The sequence below is a fragment of the Triturus cristatus genome, chromosome 9 (genome assembly GCF_964204655.1).
Source record: "Triturus cristatus chromosome 9, aTriCri1.1, whole genome shotgun sequence".
In the NCBI taxonomy this organism is placed as follows: domain Eukaryota; kingdom Metazoa; phylum Chordata; class Amphibia; order Caudata; family Salamandridae; genus Triturus; species Triturus cristatus.
The window spans coordinates 132222529-132241890 of record NC_140592.1 but is presented as its reverse complement, the minus strand read 5'-3'; the positions used below and the strand labels follow the sequence as shown (position 1 = coordinate 132241890).

The 19362-nt window shown below is 37.4% G+C and overlaps 2 protein-coding genes across 3 annotated transcripts in view; one reads left to right on the top strand and one right to left on the bottom strand.

Moving 5' to 3' along the window:
- LOC146797512 (contactin-3-like) overlaps nucleotides 1-19362 on the bottom strand; it is an 869316-nt gene that overhangs the window by 355809 nt on the left and 494145 nt on the right. The gene's annotated exons all lie outside the window — the stretch shown is intronic.
- Nucleotides 799-12777, top strand: LOC146797514 (uncharacterized). The gene is made up of 2 exons (XM_085624526.1): nucleotides 799-908; nucleotides 5290-12777. Exon 2 carries the CDS (start codon nucleotides 5333-5335, stop codon nucleotides 11795-11797), a length of 6465 nt encoding a protein of 2154 aa, XP_085480652.1. The 5' UTR covers nucleotides 799-908; nucleotides 5290-5332; the 3' UTR covers nucleotides 11798-12777.

Sequence of the window (19362 nt, the reverse complement as noted above, 5' to 3'; positions counted from 1 at the left end):
AACAGTTGTGCAAAGGTGTCCTTCATAAGCATTTCCAGACCTACCCCAGTCAAAGTGCCTAGGTCATTGCCACCACAGTGCACTATTATGAGGTCAGGGTGTTGGATTTGCATGAAGGATTTCACCAATGGCATCAATTGGTGCCACTTTAACCCTCTCTGACCAATCCATTTAATGTCTACATTTGGCAAAGCAAGGTCTCTCACCATATCTGTTTTCTCTGCAAACTTTTCACTCCAGAAGACATAGCTGTGCCCTACAATCCACACTGTGAACATCTTCAAAGGAGAACTGGATGCACTCAGGAGGTGTCTTTCAGTAGAATGGCAATATGAAAAGAAAGACAGTTTGGAAATGGAGGCATACATATTTTTTACAAAACAAAAAGAACTGATTGGCTGTTTCATACCATTCTAGAAAAAAAACTAGGCTGTATGTGAAAATTAATAGAAGCATGTTTTGTATTGGTACAAAAAAATGTGTAACCAAAGAACAGTACTATGGATTTGCAGTTAGGTTTGAAAAGTCAAGCACTCTTGCTCTGTGGAATTGAAACATTGTGTGTCGAACTTCTGACCTAACTGCACACAGCAGTGTTCCATGAGCTGTTGCTATGGTAGCAGGCAGAAGTCAAGTTGGGGGAAGGGTACTAGGCAGAAGTCAAGTTGGGGGCAGGGTACTTTTGGAAAAGGGTTGGTTTTCAACCAATAGAAATGTGTCATTACATTTGAAAAAAAGGGGGAAGCACTGAGATTTGAAACTTACATGTATATGTGTGGAAAAATAGAGGGAAAGTTTGCCATTATCTGGTTCTGCTGAGAGGAGAGAGGTGTACAGAACAGAGATCCTGGCTCTGATAATCTGCTGTTTGAGTGACACATTTCTTTCACAACTAACTAATTCTAAAGGTGAGTTTACAGTTTGAGAGGGGATGTATGTGGTAACTTAAGAAATGAATAATAGAAATGGGAATTGTTTTTGTTGTAGTTACACATGGTGGATTCATAATGTGTCAGTCTGTAAAAGAGATTTTCACTTGGCCCGAAAAAAAAAGAGCAGTAAGTGTGCTTTCAAATTGGCAAAGAAATTTCGTTTTGGCACTAATGTGAAAACATGACTGTGTGTGCATAGAAGAATTATAGGCAGAAATGTATTGCGTCTTGCTCTGGTGATTTCACAGTTGCAGTAGATGGAAAAGAGGAGCGAATTTTTGGGGGAAGAAGCAGAGGTTTAGCACACACCCATGTGCTTGCCATGTATAGTCATGCACAGTAATTAGAAGCGAGTGGGGTTTTCAGGTTTAAGTCTGTAATGCAAATACATTCAGCATCACTAAGGCTGGTTGCCCCTGCTGGAGTGTAGGCAGTCACAGAGAATACACACGGTGGTGGTCTGAAAAAAAAACTGCTTGGACATGTGCATTTAAATAAATTTAAAAAAAAGGTTTCAGAATGTGTCAGTCTGTAAAAGTGATTTCAAATTGAAAAAAGAGATATACACTTGCCCCCGAAAAAAAAAGAGCAGTAAGTGTGCTTTCAAATTGGCAAAGAAATTTCGTTTTGGCACTAATGTGAAAACATGACTCTGTGTGCATAGAAGAATTATAGGCAGAAATGTATTGCGTCTTGCTCTGGGGATTTCACAGTTGCAGTAGATGGAAAAGAGGAGCGAATTTTTGGGGGATGAAGCAGAGGTTTAGCACACACCCATGTGCTTGCCATGTATAGTCATGCACAGTAATTAGAAGCGAGTGGGGTTTTCAGGTTTAAGTCTGTAATGCAAAAACATTCAGCATCACTAAGGCTGGTTGCCCCTGCTGGAGTGTAGGCAGTCACAGAGAATACACACGGTGGTGGTCTGAAAAAAAAACAGCTTGGACATGTGCATTTAAATAAATTTAAAAAAAAAGGTTTCAGAATGTGTCAGTCTGTAAAAGTGATTTCAAAGTGTAAAAAGAGATTTTCACTTGGCCCGAAAAAAAAAGAGCAGTAAGTGTGCTTTCAAATTGGCAAAGAAATTTCGTTTTGGCACTAATGTGAAAACATGACTGTGTGTGCATAGAAGAATTATAGGCAGAAATGTATTGCGTCTTGCTCTGGTGATTTCACAGTTGCAGTAGATGGAAAAGAGGAGCGAATTTTTGGGGGAAGAAGCAGAGGTTTAGCACACACCCATGTGCTTGCCATGTATAGTCATGCACAGTAATTAGAAGCGAGTGGGGTTTTCAGGTTTAAGTCTGTAATGCAAAAACATTCAGCATCACTAAGGCTGGTTGCCCCTGCTGGAGTGTAGGCAGTCACAGAGAATACACACGGTGGTGGTCTGAAAAAAAAACAGCTTGGACATGTGCATTTAAATAAATTTAAAAAAAAAGGTTTCAGAATGTGTCAGTCTGTAAAAGTGATTTCAAAGTGTAAAAAGAGATTTTCACTTGGCCCGAAAAAAAAAGAGCAGTAAGTGTGCTTTCAAATTGGCAAAGAAATTTCGTTTTGGCACTAATGTGAAAACATGACTCTGTGTGCATAGAAGAATTATAGGCAGAAATGTATTGCGTCTTGCTCTGGTGATTTCACAGTTGCAGTAGATGGAAAAGAGGAGCGAATTTTTGGGGGAAGAAGCAGAGGTTTAGCACACACCCATGTGCTTGCCATGTATAGTCATGCACAGTAATTAGAAGCGAGTGGGGTTTTCAGGTTTAAGTCTGTAATGCAAAAACATTCAGCATCACTAAGGCTGGTTGCCCCTGCTGGAGTGTAGGCAGTCACAGAGAATACACACGGTGGTGGTCTGAAAAAAAAACAGCTTGGACATGTGCATTTAAATAAATTTAAAAAAAAAGGTTTCAGAATGTGTCAGTCTGTAAAAGTGATTTCAAAGTGTAAAAAGAGATTTTCACTTGGCCCCGAAAAAAAAAGAGCAGTAAGTGTGCTTTCAAATTGGCAAAGAAATTTCGTTTTGGCACTAATGTGAAAACATGACTCTGTGTGCATAGAAGAATTATAGGCAGAAATGTATTGCGTCTTGCTCTGGTGATTTCACAGTTGCAGTAGATGGAAAAGAGGAGCGAATTTTTGGGGGAAGAAGCAGAGGTTTAGCACACACCCATGTGCTTGCCATGTATAGTCATGCACAGTAATTAGAAGCGAGTGGGGTTTTCAGGTTTAAGTCTGTAATGCAAATACATTCAGCATCACTAAGGCTGGTTGCCCCTGCTGGAGTGTAGGCAGTCACAGAGAATACACACGGTGGTGGTCTGAAAAAAAAACAGCTTGGACATGTGCATTTAAATAAATTTAAAAAAAAAGGTTTCAGAATGTGTCAGTCTGTAAAAGTGATTTCAAAGTGTAAAAAGAGATTTTCACTTGGCCCGAAAAAAAAAGAGCAGTAAGTGTGCTTTCAAATTGGCAAAGAAATTTCGTTTTGGCACTAATGTGAAAACATGACTCTGTGTGCATAGAAGAATTATAGGCAGAAATGTATTGCGTCTTGCTCTGGTGATTTCACAGTTGCAGTAGATGGAAAAGAGGAGCGAATTTTTGGGGGAAGAAGCAGAGGTTTAGCACACACCCATGTGCTTGCCATGTATAGTCATGCACAGTAATTAGAAGCGAGTGGGGTTTTCAGGTTTAAGTCTGTAATGCAAATACATTCAGCATCACTAAGGCTGGTTGCCCCTGCTGGAGTGTAGGCAGTCACAGAGAATACACACGGTGGTGGTCTGAAAAAAAAACAGCTTGGACATGTGCATTTAAATAAATTTTAAAAAAAAGGTTTCAGAATGTGTCAGTCTGTAAAAGTGATTTCAAAGTGTAAAAAGAGATTTTCACTTGGCCCGAAAAAAAAAGAGCAGTAAGTGTGCTTTCAAATTGGCAAAGAAATTTCGTTTTGGCACTAATGTGAAAACATGACTCTGTGTGCATAGAAGAATTATAGGCAGAAATGTATTGCGTCTTGCTCTGGTGATTTCACAGTTGCAGTAGATGGAAAAGAGGAGCGAATTTTTGGGGGAAGAAGCAGAGGTTTAGCACACACCCATGTGCTTGCCATGTATAGTCATGCACAGTAATTAGAAGCGAGTGGGGTTTTCAGGTTTAAGTCTGTAATGCAAAAACATTCAGCATCACTAAGGCTGGTTGCCCCTGCTGGAGTGTAGGCAGTCACAGAGAATACACACGGTGGTGGTCTGAAAAAAAAACAGCTTGGACATGTGCATTTAAATAAATTTAAAAAAAAAGGTTTCAGAATGTGTCAGTCTGTAAAAGTGATTTCAAAGTGTAAAAAGAGATTTTCACTTGGCCCGAAAAAAAAAGAGCAGTAAGTGTGCTTTCAAATTGGCAAAGAAATTTCGTTTTGGCACTAATGTGAAAACATGACTCTGTGTGCATAGAAGAATTATAGGCAGAAATGTATTGCGTCTTGCTCTGGTGATTTCACAGTTGCAGTAGATGGAAAAGAGGAGCGAATTTTTGGGGGAAGAAGCAGAGGTTTAGCACACACCCATGTGCTTGCCATGTATAGTCATGCACAGTAATTAGAAGCGAGTGGGGTTTTCAGGTTTAAGTCTGTAATGCAAATACATTCAGCATCACTAAGGCTGGTTGCCCCTGCTGGAGTGTAGGCAGTCACAGAGAATACACACGGTGGTGGTCTGAAAAAAAAACTGCTTGGACATGTGCATTTAAATAAATTTAAAAAAAAGGTTTCAGAATGTGTCAGTCTGTAAAAGTGATTTCAAATTGAAAAAAGAGATATACACTTGCCCCCGAAAAAAAAAGAGCAGTAAGTGTGCTTTCAAATTGGCAAAGAAATTTCGTTTTGGCACTAATGTGAAAACATGACTCTGTGTGCATAGAAGAATTATAGGCAGAAATGTATTGCGTCTTGCTCTGGTGATTTCACAGTTGCAGTAGATGGAAAAGAGGAGCGAATTTTTGGGGGAAGAAGCAGAGGTTTAGCACACACCCATGTGCTTGCCATGTATAGTCATGCACAGTAATTAGAAGCGAGTGGGGTTTTCAGGTTTAAGTCTGTAATGCAAATACATTCAGCATCACTAAGGCTGGTTGCCCCTGCTGGAGTGTAGGCAGTCACAGAGAATACACACGGTGGTGGTCTGAAAAAAAAACAGCTTGGTTTCATAATGTGACAGTTTGTTATACAGATTTTCACTTGCCCAAAAAAAAAGAGGAGTTTGTGTGCATTCAAATTGGCAAAGAAATTTCGTTTTGTGACTATTGTGAAAAGAAATGTAGTAATATATTTAAATACAATAAAGAATTTTTTTTTTAGTTTTTTTGCAGGTATTGCTGAAGAACAGTGAACAAAATTTAAGATGCCTACAACATCTCGAGTTCAAAAAACGCTAAAAAAAAAACTATATTTGAGGACAACTGGAGGACCAAAGTTAGTAGAAGATGCTGATGTTGGGAAAAAGAAAAAATCTTCTGGTAAGCAAAAAAGACAATTCCTAAACAAAATATTGAAAACAAACAAAAATGTACAAAATGTCTGTTCTCGGAAAAATGTAACAAAACCTACAGAACAGCAAAAAATTGAGGATTTAGTTAATGCAAATATACCTTCTGCAATTGAAAAGTTTAACATAAACAGAAAAACAGCATTTAAAGAGATACGTAGAAAAATGTTTCAGAGAAGAGTTATGTCCAATTTGATAAAGGATATAAAGAAATATAAGCAAAAGGCTAAATATTATAAGAGAAAAAAAGAAATTGAAGCCATTGCAGCAAAGGCATTAGAATTAAAAAGGAAACTATTCATATTAATTTTGAATAGGATGCGTACATTAGATAAAATGGTTAATGTACTGAAATCACAAAGCAAAAGCAAAAGAGTAGTGAACAGAACAAATTTTTGTAAAGTGTTTTTAGGAAAGTGGATGCATAGCTCAAGTAGTGAACCTTTTTTTAATGAAGAGAGCTATTTTCAAAGTAATAGTTTGCTGCATGCAGTTGACACCAGAGGTCGTTCATACGAAGTAAAAAATGGTTGCATAATGGAGAAGGAGATAATGGTTCCAAGAGATGAGGTACAAGTGATGGCAGATGAGGCAATGGGGAGACGTCCTAAAGCCCCAGTGTACACTTGGAATTGTAGTAGTATTTGCACTGTGCGTCAGGAATCTATTGACAGATTTCGAGAGTTTCTAAGAGAATATAGTAAAAAAAGTGTAAAACAAAAGATTAAGGTGCTTCAAAGTCTGGATCCATGCAGAGTGAGAGAGAATACTGGTTTGCAGGGTCATTCTCTTGCTTGTCTATCTAGAAAAGTGTGCAATAGTGTTTTCCATCATTTTAGGATGCTGGCTGTTCATCATACTGAAATGAGAAAGTTTGTGAGACGGTTGTATTTTGCCAAAAGTCCAGCAATAAAGTTAAATGAATTGAATAGGGCTCTGTTCCGAGGAACGGTATCAGATGTAGAGAAGGTTGTTGATGAAATTCAGTTTTGTTACTTTGGTCCTGAACAAAACAGTGCAGAGAAGGACACAGTAAATGAGGCAGAAGTGGAAGAGAATGTAGAACCTTGTGTAAGTAAGACATTTAATGATCACATAACAAAATTTGCAATAGTCTCTAATGAAAGACCAAATGTTACTTGTATTTGTTGCCGCAGAACTCATTATAGAAAACAAACTAGGAATGTTGATCTCTACAGAAAGAGTGAAAATGAAGATAATTATAAGTGGATGGATTTTGCAACATATATATTTCTTGAAAATTGTTTTGAATTGGGTGAAGATCAGCGTATTTGTAAATACTGCTACAACAAGTTAGAGGAAAATAGAATGCCGACCAGAGCTGTACATAATAATTTAGAATTGGATGCTATTCCTGCTGAACTTTCTGAATTAAATACATATGAGTCTATACTCATTCAATGTGTTCATCCGTTCCAGACCATAGTACGTATGGAGCCCAAAACTGGTAAATTACCTCCTTCAGATTTACTGAGAGGTTTAAAAGGTAGAGTGGTGTATTTGCCCTTGGATTTGAAAAAAAATATGGAAACTATTGATGCGGATACTTTGGAAACTGAACCATTAATTATTCTGGTTAATGGTGTACCTACAAAGAATAAGAAGATTTGGCAGGAGCTGGTAGATGTGCGGAAAGTACAAAGAGCAAATTTGTATTTGAAAAAAAATAACAAATGGTATGAATCAATTTATATAGTAGAAGAAGAAGAAGAAGAAGATTTACAAGGAGATACAGAAACACCAAGTGGACAAATTGAAAAAGTGGACAAGTCAAAGGAAGAAGAAATTTATGAACATTTTAGCATACATCCTCTCCATTCGAAAGAAGTTATGGGAGACAATATTGATCTCTTTCAGATGAAGAAAGCAAAAGGAAATCCCGTGAGTGTATGGGAGGAGAGCTTGGAAGCTCGATGTTTTCCTCAGCTGTTTCCTAAAGGAAAAGGAGGACGATACGATGAACGTCCGGAACAGATTCCAGCTTCTGAGTATCGGACTACAAGACTATATGCTGAAGATCCCAGATTTCGACAAAGTATCCCTTATTTGTTCCATCTTTTATTTGAAAGCGACTTGTCTGCACTGTCTTATGCAGTAAATCACATTTTAAAAAGTGGAGTACATTTACAAAATGTGTCTGCTAAGGATTTTATGGAGAAAGTGCAGCACCGAGATGATCATTTGGAAACACAACTGATCAATCTGATGGCTTGTCAGCGTGGGACAAATGAATATTGGTACCGACGCCATGGTGAACTAAAATGCATGTTACGCAATTTAGGAACACCAACATGGTTCCTTACCCTAAGCTGCGCCGAGTACGCTTGGGATGATTTACTGGATTTTCTACGAGAGGCCAATTCAAACATTGAAAACATCGAATACAAGACAGCAGGAGAACTGTGCTCATTGGATCCGGTTAATGTTTGCAGATATTTCAATCATAGATTTGAGGCTATGATGTCCTTCATCTGCAATAAAAAAAATCCACCCCTTGGAGAAGTAGTGGATTTCTTTTGGAGAAAAGAGTACCAGGCAAGAGGTGCTCCTCATATTCATATGCTGCTGTGGATCAAGGATGCCCCAAAGTTTGGAACAGATACTGATGAAGCAGTGTTATCTTACATTGAAGAATATGCAACATGTGCTATACCTAAAAGCACAGAAGAGTACAAGTTAAAGGAGCAAGTTCTACGTTTCCAAAGTCATCGGTGTGGAAAATACTGTCGACGGAAATACAAGAGCAAAGAAAAATACTACACTAAATGTCGATTTGGATTTCCTAGACCTGTTCTTACAAATGGAAGAGTCAACAGTTTTATGTCAGCTGTGAGACATACTATCACAAGAAAATCACCTAAGAATACCTACAACCTTAAAAGAAAAGAAGAATCAAAAAATATAAATGACTACAACCCAGTCATTTTATCCATGTGGAACGCTAACATGGATATACAGTATGTTGCTGACAATTCCATTGCTGTTGCTCGATATGTAACGTCTTACATTACGAAATCAGAAAAAACAGAATTGAAGGAAATGTGGGAAGAGATTTCTCACGAGAAGACTGTCAGTAAGAAGCTGTACAGTTTCAGTTTGAAGATGTTATCGCATCGAGAAATTGGATCCTACGAATGTTCAGATAGATTATCTTCTGCAAGTCTCTACTCGAAGTCAAGAAGAATAATTTGGGCAAGTTTAGGCCTTGCAGCAATGAGAAATCGGGTACTGAAATCTGTTGGAGAAATTGAATATTTGGCACAGTTCGAACCTGAAAGTACAGATATATTGAAAACAAACATGTTGGACACATATTATCCCAAGAGAAGTCATCATCTGGAGAACATGTGTCTCTATGAAGTGCTGCAGAACTACATTTATTCACGGAAAGCTGCAGAAGACATCAATAATGGAAAATATAAAGTCGTTGGTGAAGAAGGATGTTTGGTGAAGCAAACCAAAGGAAGTTTGATAAATCACCGGAAGCTGAGTTGCGACACTACCGACAAGAAAGAATTTTACTACTTGGCTCTTTTACAGTTGTTTAAACCATGGCGTTCAGAGGATGAACTACTGGGAGAATTCCAGAGCTATGAAGATTCTTTTAATGCTTGCAAAGACAGCATACAATGCAGTACATTCTCAACTTATCTGCAAATGTTAAATGAAGAAATTGAACAGGAAACTACAATTGCAGCAGAAATTGCTAGAGACAGTTCTCAGGACAGCCAAAGTTCAGGAACATACAGTCAAGATCCCCTAGGACAACCAATCGTTGAAAATGAAGCATCAATAGCCATGAATGAAGTGGAAACGGCTATGAATCAAGCTCAAGAAGAATTTATAGACTTAGAAAATTTGGAAAGACAACTGAATCAAGAGCAGCAACAAATTTATGAAGAGATCAAAAACAAAATTGATCACGGATTTCTACATGAAAAAAAAGAGTGCTCATGCACATCATTTCATCCAATCAGGATGTATGTAAGCGGACAAGCTGGCACTGGAAAAAGTTTCCTAATTAAAGTCATCAGAAGCTACCTAAAGCAAAAAACAGATTCTACTTTGTCTTGTGTGGTTACTGCTCCAACTGGGTTAGCAGCATATAACATAAAAGGAATCACCTTACATCGTTTGCTAATGTTACCAGTGGAGCATGAGAACAAAATACAATTCAACAAGCTAACTGGAGAAGCATGCTTGGAAGTTTCAAGAGTATTGAAGAAGATGCAAGTTCTCATTATTGATGAGGTGAGCATGGTATCAAACTTAATGCTTGCCTTTGTGCATTTAAGAATGCAGCAAATTTTGAAGACAGACTATGACGTGTTATTTGGTGGAAAACACGTCATAGTTTTTGGGGATCTTTTGCAACTTACTCCGGTTAAAGGACAACCAGTGTTTAATACTGTGACACATGAAGACACGAAGAAGTCATTGGGAAGCATCGGTAATACAAATATTTGGTCCTTCTTTGAGTACAAGGAACTTACAACTAATATGAGGCAAGCAAACGATGAAGAATATGGAAGTATTCTGAAAGATATCAGGATTGGACTACTCACAGAAGCTGGCAAAAAAGCATTACAGACTCGGCTGCTACATAATTTATTTCCAAAGGAAGAAATAGTTGCAGAGAAGATATACAAGAACATTGCAGAAAACAAAAGTGTCATCTGCTTAATGCCAACTCTACGTGAATGCTCAATATTCAATGAGGAGCTTTTGAAATTGGAAAAGGAAGAGATCAGGAAATTGGAAGCAGTGGACAAAATTGAGGATGGAAGAATTACTGTCACAGTAACAGGCAAACTGAAAAATAAATTGGACTCACTAGAGAAGAACATCTCCAAAACAGCAGGATTAGAAAAAAATCTATATGTTTGCATGAACTGTAGAGTGTTTTTAAGGAGAAATTTGGATGTTGAAAAAGGCTTAGTAAATGGAGCGATGGGAAGAGTTGTGGGTTTTATTAATTATCAGAAAAAAGATGGAATTGAATGGTTAAAAATAAAATTTGATCAGATAGAGGAAGTTAAAGACATTTGTCGTTGTTCAGTTCGTTTCATGCTTGTGAAAGACTTATATGTACGTAGGAAGCAGTTTCCGTTTTCTCTAGCATATGCTGTAACTATTCACAAGTCTCAAGGATTGACTGTAGATTGTGCATTTGTGAACATTGGATCTAGTGTGTTCAAAGAAGGTATGGCATATGTTGCTTTGTCACGAGTCAAAACATTATCAGGTTTATTCATGATAGACTTCGATGACTCAAAAGTTAGTGCTGATACAAACTGTGTAAAGGAGTATAATAGATTAAGAAGAAGCTATGCTCCTCATTTAGGTCAGTATCCTGTGTTGGAGAAACGTGTAGTTTCTCGTAAAAGGAGAAATGAGAATATCTGTAATGAAGATGTAGAGAAGAGGAAAAAAAAGAGGAGTGATGTAATTGCAAGCAAAAAGAATAAGGAAAATGAAGAACAGGTTGTAGGATGTCATTTTGAAAATAGCTCTGGTGTCAACTGCTACGCAAATGTAGTGCTGAATGTTGCTTTTTATCTGGAAAGTTTGCAAGAGCAGATAATAATAAATCAGGGAAAAAGATTCTGTTCAGAGCTCAGTCTCCTTTTTCAAAAGCTGAGTAAAGATAAAACTCAAATAGAAAGTGCTACTGATATTAGAAAACTTTTAGATGTATGTTCAGGACGAACACAGTTTTCTCAAAATGAACAGCAAGATGCTCACGAATTTTTGATGTATTTTCTTCAGGTAGTGGAAGAAGAAGGAGTTCCCATTGACATTTTTTTTGGTCTCTCTTATAAATGGGAACATAGTTGTGATAATTGTTATAATATAAGTGGTTCTATTGTTGATAATGAAAGGTTTATTTATTTGACATTGCCAGAGAGTAAAACAGTCACTTTTGCAAACTTAGTTAAAGATGCTAATCATAGCATGAAATGTGGTGAGTGTAATTCTGACATGTTATCAACATTAATTTTAAGGGAATACGGACAGTATGTAATTTTAATGATGCAACGATGTAGAGCTGATGGATCAAAATTGGATACTTTAATAAAGAAGTTTACAGGACAGCAATTATCAATTTCAGGAAAAACTTTTGTAACTGTTGCAATAATTTTCCATGATGGACCTACTGTTACTTCTGGACATTACACAGTTTATCTAAAATGTGAAAAAGGATGGACACTGTGTAATGATTCCCAATTGATTTTCAAACAACGTTTGCCTTTTGATTTAGCAAATTCCTATCTAATCTTCCTGAAACCTAAATTTTAGAGAGACTTGGCAAGATCTGGACAAAATAATTTTACCATTTTACAGGATTACCATTGCAATTTTGTAGAAAAAAGATTTTTAAAATTATCATTTGGCCTAAAGGAAAGATAACCAATTGTAATGTGGACTTTTTAAATTTTTAATGCAATTTTGAAAAACCAATAATTTAGAGATTATCGGTAACTTCTGCACATTTTAAATTTTGGAATGTTATTGGACTGCCACTGGAAATTTTTTCAAAAATGATTTCAAAAATTACTATTTGGCCATGTGGAAAAGTAAGCAATTCTATTGTGGACTAAATAAATTATTCGAAAAATTTTCGTGAACCAAAATGTTACAGAGAATCGGTGAGATCTGGACAGATTAAACTTTAGAATTTTAATGGTTTTCCCTTGGAAATTTATTCCAGGGAAAGAATAAAAAATACTATTTGGCCTAAAGGAAATAAAATCAGATGTATTTTGGAGTTATTTGAGATATATTATTGTGAATGTACTTCTGAAACAAAAATATCAGACGGTATTTTAAAGAAAAAAGTATTGTTTTTAGATGACATTTTTTAAGAATAATATGCATTTCTGTAATGATAAGTTTAAGTGAGAAGAGATTCTGGGCTTTTTTAATACAATCTTTGAGATTGTTATTTTTTTTTGCCCGCTGTAAAATGATGAATGCAATTGCTTTCACAATTTATAGTGAAATGCAATATATTCTGAAAACAGCAAAAATAAGGCAAAAATATTTTTTGGAAAAAAATGTAAATATGTGTACTGTATTATAAAATGTTTTAAAAATATTAATACTTTTTTCTTTTTTTTCAGATCGATATAGAAAATTTTCGTAAACTACAACCATTTTAAAAACTATTTTTTAAAAAAACAAATGAATAAATATTTTTTTCAGTGAGTATGGTAAGTCAATAGTAATAATTGTAGTCTTTCAAGGACCTTGTAATGTGAAAAATGATTTTTAGTGTTTTTTTTAAAAAATAAAAAAAAAGGTACGCTTACCGTACGCGTACGGTAAAAAAAAAAAAAAAAAGTTTTTAAAAAAAAAGAAAAAAAAAGATGAAAGATAAGGTTGGCTCTTAAAAGAACCGTTGTGTTCATGCAGGGACAGAGGAAAGAAAGATTGGGAATATTAGACGGTACGACAAGTGTGCTGATCTATTTTACTGTTCACCAGGGAAACACTGGTCTCCCTATAAGTAATTAGATCGTGACAAGTGGCGCACCGTACTTCAACCCTCGCAAACCGAGGGTTAATTTCCAGAGGGCCAGCAAAAGGAGATTCTCCCCCCACAGATGAAGGGCTCACCTGACCTGCAGAAGAAGGAGTCTGCCCTGCAGATGATGGTCCAGGCTGAGCTGCTGTGGATGTACTGGCTCGTCTTTCTGAAGAGTTACCTCCAAAAAGATGACCATGTGTCCTTCTGTGTACTTCTTTGAGGTGCCTCATCATGGTGTGATTCCCAAAGGAATACTTCCTGTCAGGATTACCTCTAGAAAGTACACGCTTACACAGAATGCAAGTAACTAAGGGTGCATTCACCTTTTGCTGGCCTTCTGGAAAAGTAAAAAAATCCCAAACATAAGAAGGCTTTACTTTCCTCGCTCTCTGCCTCAAGACAGTGCTGCTGGTGCTAGCCTCACTCTCAGAAGGGCTCTGCTGTTCTGCCATCGTATCCCAAAGACAAACCAGCTCCTTCTCCTAAGGGATCACAAGCAGAAATGAGGGGAATGGGTGTGGTGTAGGAGAGTTCTAGAACTGAAAGTAGTTTCAACCAATCAAAAGTTGTGTTTCAAGATCACATGACCTACCGTACGCTTACGGTACGCTTACGGTGCGCTTACGGCAAAAAGTACGCGTGCGCGTAAAAAAGACACGCGCTTGCGCACATGCGCATAACAGTCATTTCCCGGCACTTCCGCGTAACGTGCGCGTGTTGCGTAAGCGCGCACGCGTCCCACGCGCAGTACGCGCGGCTACGCAAAGTGCGTAACTATACGCAAGCAGCGTAGATAGATTACGGACGTTGCGTAAACCGTACGCTTACCGTGAGCTTACGGTACGCGTACTATAAAAAAAAAAAAAAAAAAAAAAAAAAATCTGGAAATAAATTTTACATGTTTATTTTAAAAAATATATATAAAAAAAATATTTAAGGATTTTAAAAATTAAAGCATAGTCTTTATAAAAGATAAGAAAATTAAAATAAAAATATGTTTGAAAAAAATGAAGAATATAAAAAAAAAAAAGCATTTAAAAAACCTTGCAAATTCACTGAAAAAACCATGGGTTTCACACACGTTATAGTTAGGAATTAGCATTTAAAAAACCTTGCAAATTCACTGAAAAAACCATGGGTTTCACACACGTTATAGTTAGGAATTAGCATTTAAAAAACCTTAGAAATTCACTGAAAAAACCATAGGTTTCACACACGTTATAGTTAGGAATTAGCATTTAAAAAACCTTAGAAATTTAGTGAAAAAACCATAGGTTTCACACATGTTATAGTTAGCTGGACATTTTACTCGTAAAAAACCAATGAAATTGCCCCGTTATAGTTAGTTCAGCTAACTATAACTCGCGCGCCCGCAATGCACTGCTGATGACGTCACATATTACATCACTCATGACATGGTCAGTGACATCACTCATGACATCACTGATGACATCTCAAATGACATCACTGATGACCTCACTGATGACATCATCCTTGTGATAGAGTGGCAGACCTCCTCTCACCTTAATATAAGCTTTGATACACACATTCAAAAATAGAGACTAAAAATTTCAAAACAATGGACATACCAATACCAGTTACAACAACCTCTTCAGTAATTCTAAGATCCACATACACATCCACTCATTCACCAACAGTCCTATACAGTCACTCATACATGTACTCACTCATCATATGTACTCATACATCTATACATCCTGTTACACAATGCCACTCATCCATAGAGTTACTCACACACATAGTCACTCATGCTAATAAAGAATCAAACATACATTTACTTGCATATACAGTTATACACACACCACCACACTTACTTCTACGGAAACTTACACATACTTAGTCTTTTAAACAATCACTTATAGAAACACATACTTATTCATACAGGAACTCTTTCAATCTCTCACTCTCACATATACTCACATATATACACCAATAGTCACATATACTAGTTTAAAACATATGTAGTCACTCATAAAGACACTATTGAGACAGTCATTCACTCACTAACACACCCATACACACACTCATCCACCCATGCAGTCCTGCACACATGCTCTGTTCAACACATACAAACAGTGAGTCACTCATTCATGCACCGATGCACTACGTAATACCCCCCACCGAACCATGCAGACACTCAGACTGATACTCAAAAAAACAACTAATAACCTATATAGACACCCATGTAGCTACTCACCAACCCATGCAGCCACTTATACACAAAGTGAGAGACTGATACAGATATTTACATATTTAAACATTACTCACTAAGCCATGTATTCACTATGATACACTTAATCAGTCAGTTACACAATCAATTTTTCAAAAACAAATCATCCATTTAGACAGTAATATACCCATTTATTCTTCCATCAACCTTGAGATATACATATATAAAACATATTTAATTTTCAGAAAAACACACATTCACTGGATGATGTCATCAGTGAGGTCATCAGTGATGTCATTTGAGATGTCATCAGTGATGTCATGAGTGATGTCACTGACCATGTCATGAGTGATGTAATATGTGACGTCATCAGCAGTGCATTGCGGGCGCGCGAGTTATAGTTAGCTGAACTAACTATAACGGGGCAATTTCATTGGTTTTTTACGAGTAAAATGTCCAGCTAACTATAACATGTGTGAAACCTATGGTTTTTTCACTAAATTTCTAAGGTTTTTTAAATGCTAATTCCTAACTATAACGTGTGTGAAACCTATGGTTTTTTCAGTGAATATATATATATATATGAAGAAAACACAGTCCTGATGCAATCTTCTCTCGCAAAAACAGGTACAGACCACAGCGTATCAAGGAATTATACGTGCTTTATTACAAAGTCCACAGCATGACGCGTTTCGACTAGGTCACCCCAGTCTTGATCACATATATATATATATATATATATGCATTTTTTCACTGAAAAAACCATAGGTTTCAGGGGCGTTATAGTTAGCTGGACATTTCCCTTGTAAAAAACCCTAGAAATTCCCCTGTTATAGTTAGTTCAGCTAACTATAACTCGCGCCCCCGCAATGCACTGCTGATGACATCACATATTACATCACTCATGACATGTTCAGTGACATCACTCATGACATCTCCATTGACATCACTGATGACATCACTGATGACATCACTGATGACATCATCCAGTGAATGTGTGTTTTTCTGAAAAGTTTAAATATATTTTAAATATTTATAGTGAAAGGCCTATGGAAGAATGAGTGGGTGTATAAATGTGTGAATGGGTGATTTTCTAGGTGCGTAACTGACTCTATAAGTGAGTCATTAAATGTATCTTACTGCAGACTAGTGACTAAACTGTGTGAATGTCTGTATGTGTCTGTGTGTTGGTGTATAAGTGGCTGCATGGTTTTGTGAATAGCTATATGAGTGTCTGTATGGGTTCCTGAGTGTTTGTGTGGGTAGGGTGTGTGTGACTCTGTGCATAGATGTGTGAGTGGGTGATTCAGTGGGTGCATGGTTCTAAGAGTGCATCTGTGATGGACTGTATGGTTGGGTGACTGTATGTAAGGGTGTGTTAGTGATTGAATGTATATCTCAGTTGTACATGGGTCAGTAACTACATATGTGAAACACAGTGTATATGTGTGTAAGAGTATATAACTATTTATATGTGAGAGTGTGTGATTTTGGGAGTGGCTGTATGGATGAGTGTGTGCTTGTATCAGTAATTGTAAAAGAGCGTCAGAATTTGTTAGTATTTTTATGAGTAAGTGAACTTGAGTGTGTTTAACTGTATAGGTGAGTAAATTGGACTGTAATTAATTATTTGCATGACTGACTAGGTGTGTCTGTACCTCAATGGATGATTGGCAGGGTGTGAGTGTCTATATAGGTGTATAAATGCATATGATTGTCCTGTACTGAGTGACTGTAAGTATGAGTGACTGTACAGGTGAGTGAGTGGAGGTGTATGTAGACCTAAGAGTCAATGAGTGGGTATGTAGTTATTGGAGTATCTATGGTTTTCAAAATGGCCGTCTGAAATTTTGAGTCGGTGTATCAAAGGTTATATTAGGGTGTGAGAAGATGCACTAATGTATCACATGGATGACGTCATCAGTGATGTCATCAGTGATGTCATTTGAGATGTCATCAGTGATGTCATCAGTGATGTCACTGACCATGTCATGAGTGATGTAATATGTGACGTCATCAGCAGTGCATTGCGGGGGCACGAGTTATAGTTAGCTGAACTAGCTATAACAGGGGAATTTCTAGGGTTTTGTACAAGGGAAATGTCTAGCTAACTATAACGCCCCTGAAACCTATGGTTTTTTTAGTGAATTTCTAAGGTTTTTTAAATGCCAATTCCTAACTATAACGCCCCTGAAACCTTTGGTTTTTTCAGTGAATATATATATATATATATATATATATATATATATATATATATTTTTTGTATTACGCAGATTAGAAGCCACTTATTCAACCTACAACTGGGCACATGGATTAGTTTTAATTGTTTTAATTGACAATGCTCCATTGGAAGGATGGTGGAGACAAATTCAAGTTGTGACCCCAGAGTGTTGTTCTCATCTCCGGTAGGATGGCTGTCAAGGACATCAGCCCTAGATCTCAGATGTGATCCCAACATACTGTGGCTGTCACCTCTACTGGTCAGTGAAAACTCCTGATTAGCAGTTGTAGCCCTTCTCATATACCCATATACTCCTTTCTCAAACGTAGTTTATGTATTCCATATGCACTGTTCTAGAACTGTTTTGAGGTAGCCCTTTCATTTTGTGTAATCGGTTTCTTCCACAGGAGATACACTCTTTGTCTCCAGATGATGGCAGAAACTGACCACACGATTTCACGGAGAAAAACTTTACACCTGACACCTCTCAGCATTTTGGGAGCAACACTTCTGAAGAACAAAGGGGCAGACAGTGACAAAGGCTAACCAAGCACTCAAGAGAATACCTCTTGCTTCAGACTCCCCACACCCGCCATCTAACATCTTCAGAGTGCTCCAGGAAGGAGCAAAAAACAAGGCATATAAAATAGGCACTTCCGCACATCTAGATGAAGCCCTGTCTCTGTCCTCTCATACTAAACTATTAGTTGCAACACAAAAGCATCGGAATGCTAGTAATGCACAATACTATTCCAAAAGGCTATTTCAAACCTCCATTTTGTACAGCATTCTTGCAGTGCCAATTCAAGATGGATTCGACTGCCTAACAATCATACAATGTAAAAACTTCACTGGTACATACTACTGCATACCGATACTACATGCATGTCTAATCCAGGTATTCGGAATAAATTGAGCATCTGTGCCACATGTCTTAGGCAGAACTTTGGAATGGTGTGGTCAGTAGGCCACTCATGCAGTACTACAAACAGGGAAAAAATCCTGCTGTGTGACTATGATTAAAAAAACACATGGCCACCACTGTTATATGGTCATTAGGGTCATTTCAACATTGCTAAGTTAGCCTGAGCTCTGCTGCCATGATGCTGCTTGTGCACACGTTACTACATGATTTTATTTTGCTAGACTCTGTTTGTGCCTTTCAGATGAGAACTGTCTGCTTTCTGCATTCTCTGCCTGTTCCTGAAGTTTAGTCTGAACACGATGTGCAAGGTCAATAAACAATGCCCTTATTATTCTGCTCTGGTCAGTCCCTAGCACCCAGACAAAACATACTAAACACAGCTGTACTGCTGGAAACTCGTGCTTTGATATTACAGGAATGCATGTTGTTCAAACACACACTTGGAGAGAGACCTTTCCAGGGAGAAGAACTATGCTGTTTCTCTGATGTAAATCTTCCATCTAGGCACTAAGGTATGGGGTCTGCTGACAAAGCCCAGAGATCTTCCTTTATATAGTATAAAATTCACCTTACCAATGGAGGGTGGTTAGGCCTTATAGTTCTTTTTCCACTGTCTGTATATGATGACAACCCCCTTTATATTCTATGGAATTGTAACAATGCTAATTGTTCTGAGTTTATGCATTTCGCTGCTGGTAGTGGCTCGTATACTGCATTATAGAGCACAATAGTTAAAATAAACATTTTGAACTATTACAGTGACTCTGTCAATTCTTGTTCTGGACAAGTACGAGTGAGTGAGCAAAAGGGCATGTCTTGCTGCTGTGATTCCTGAGAGAGTCGGGAGTGTTGTGTTCTGGGTTGTCTAATCATTTGTAGCTTTGTGATTATGTGGGAGAACGAATGAGACACTATATAGCTGGTCGGCTTGAGGATTTTGATTACTAAGGTGGTAGGAAGGTACAACCCCTATACACCGAGGTCCTGTTTTCCTGCG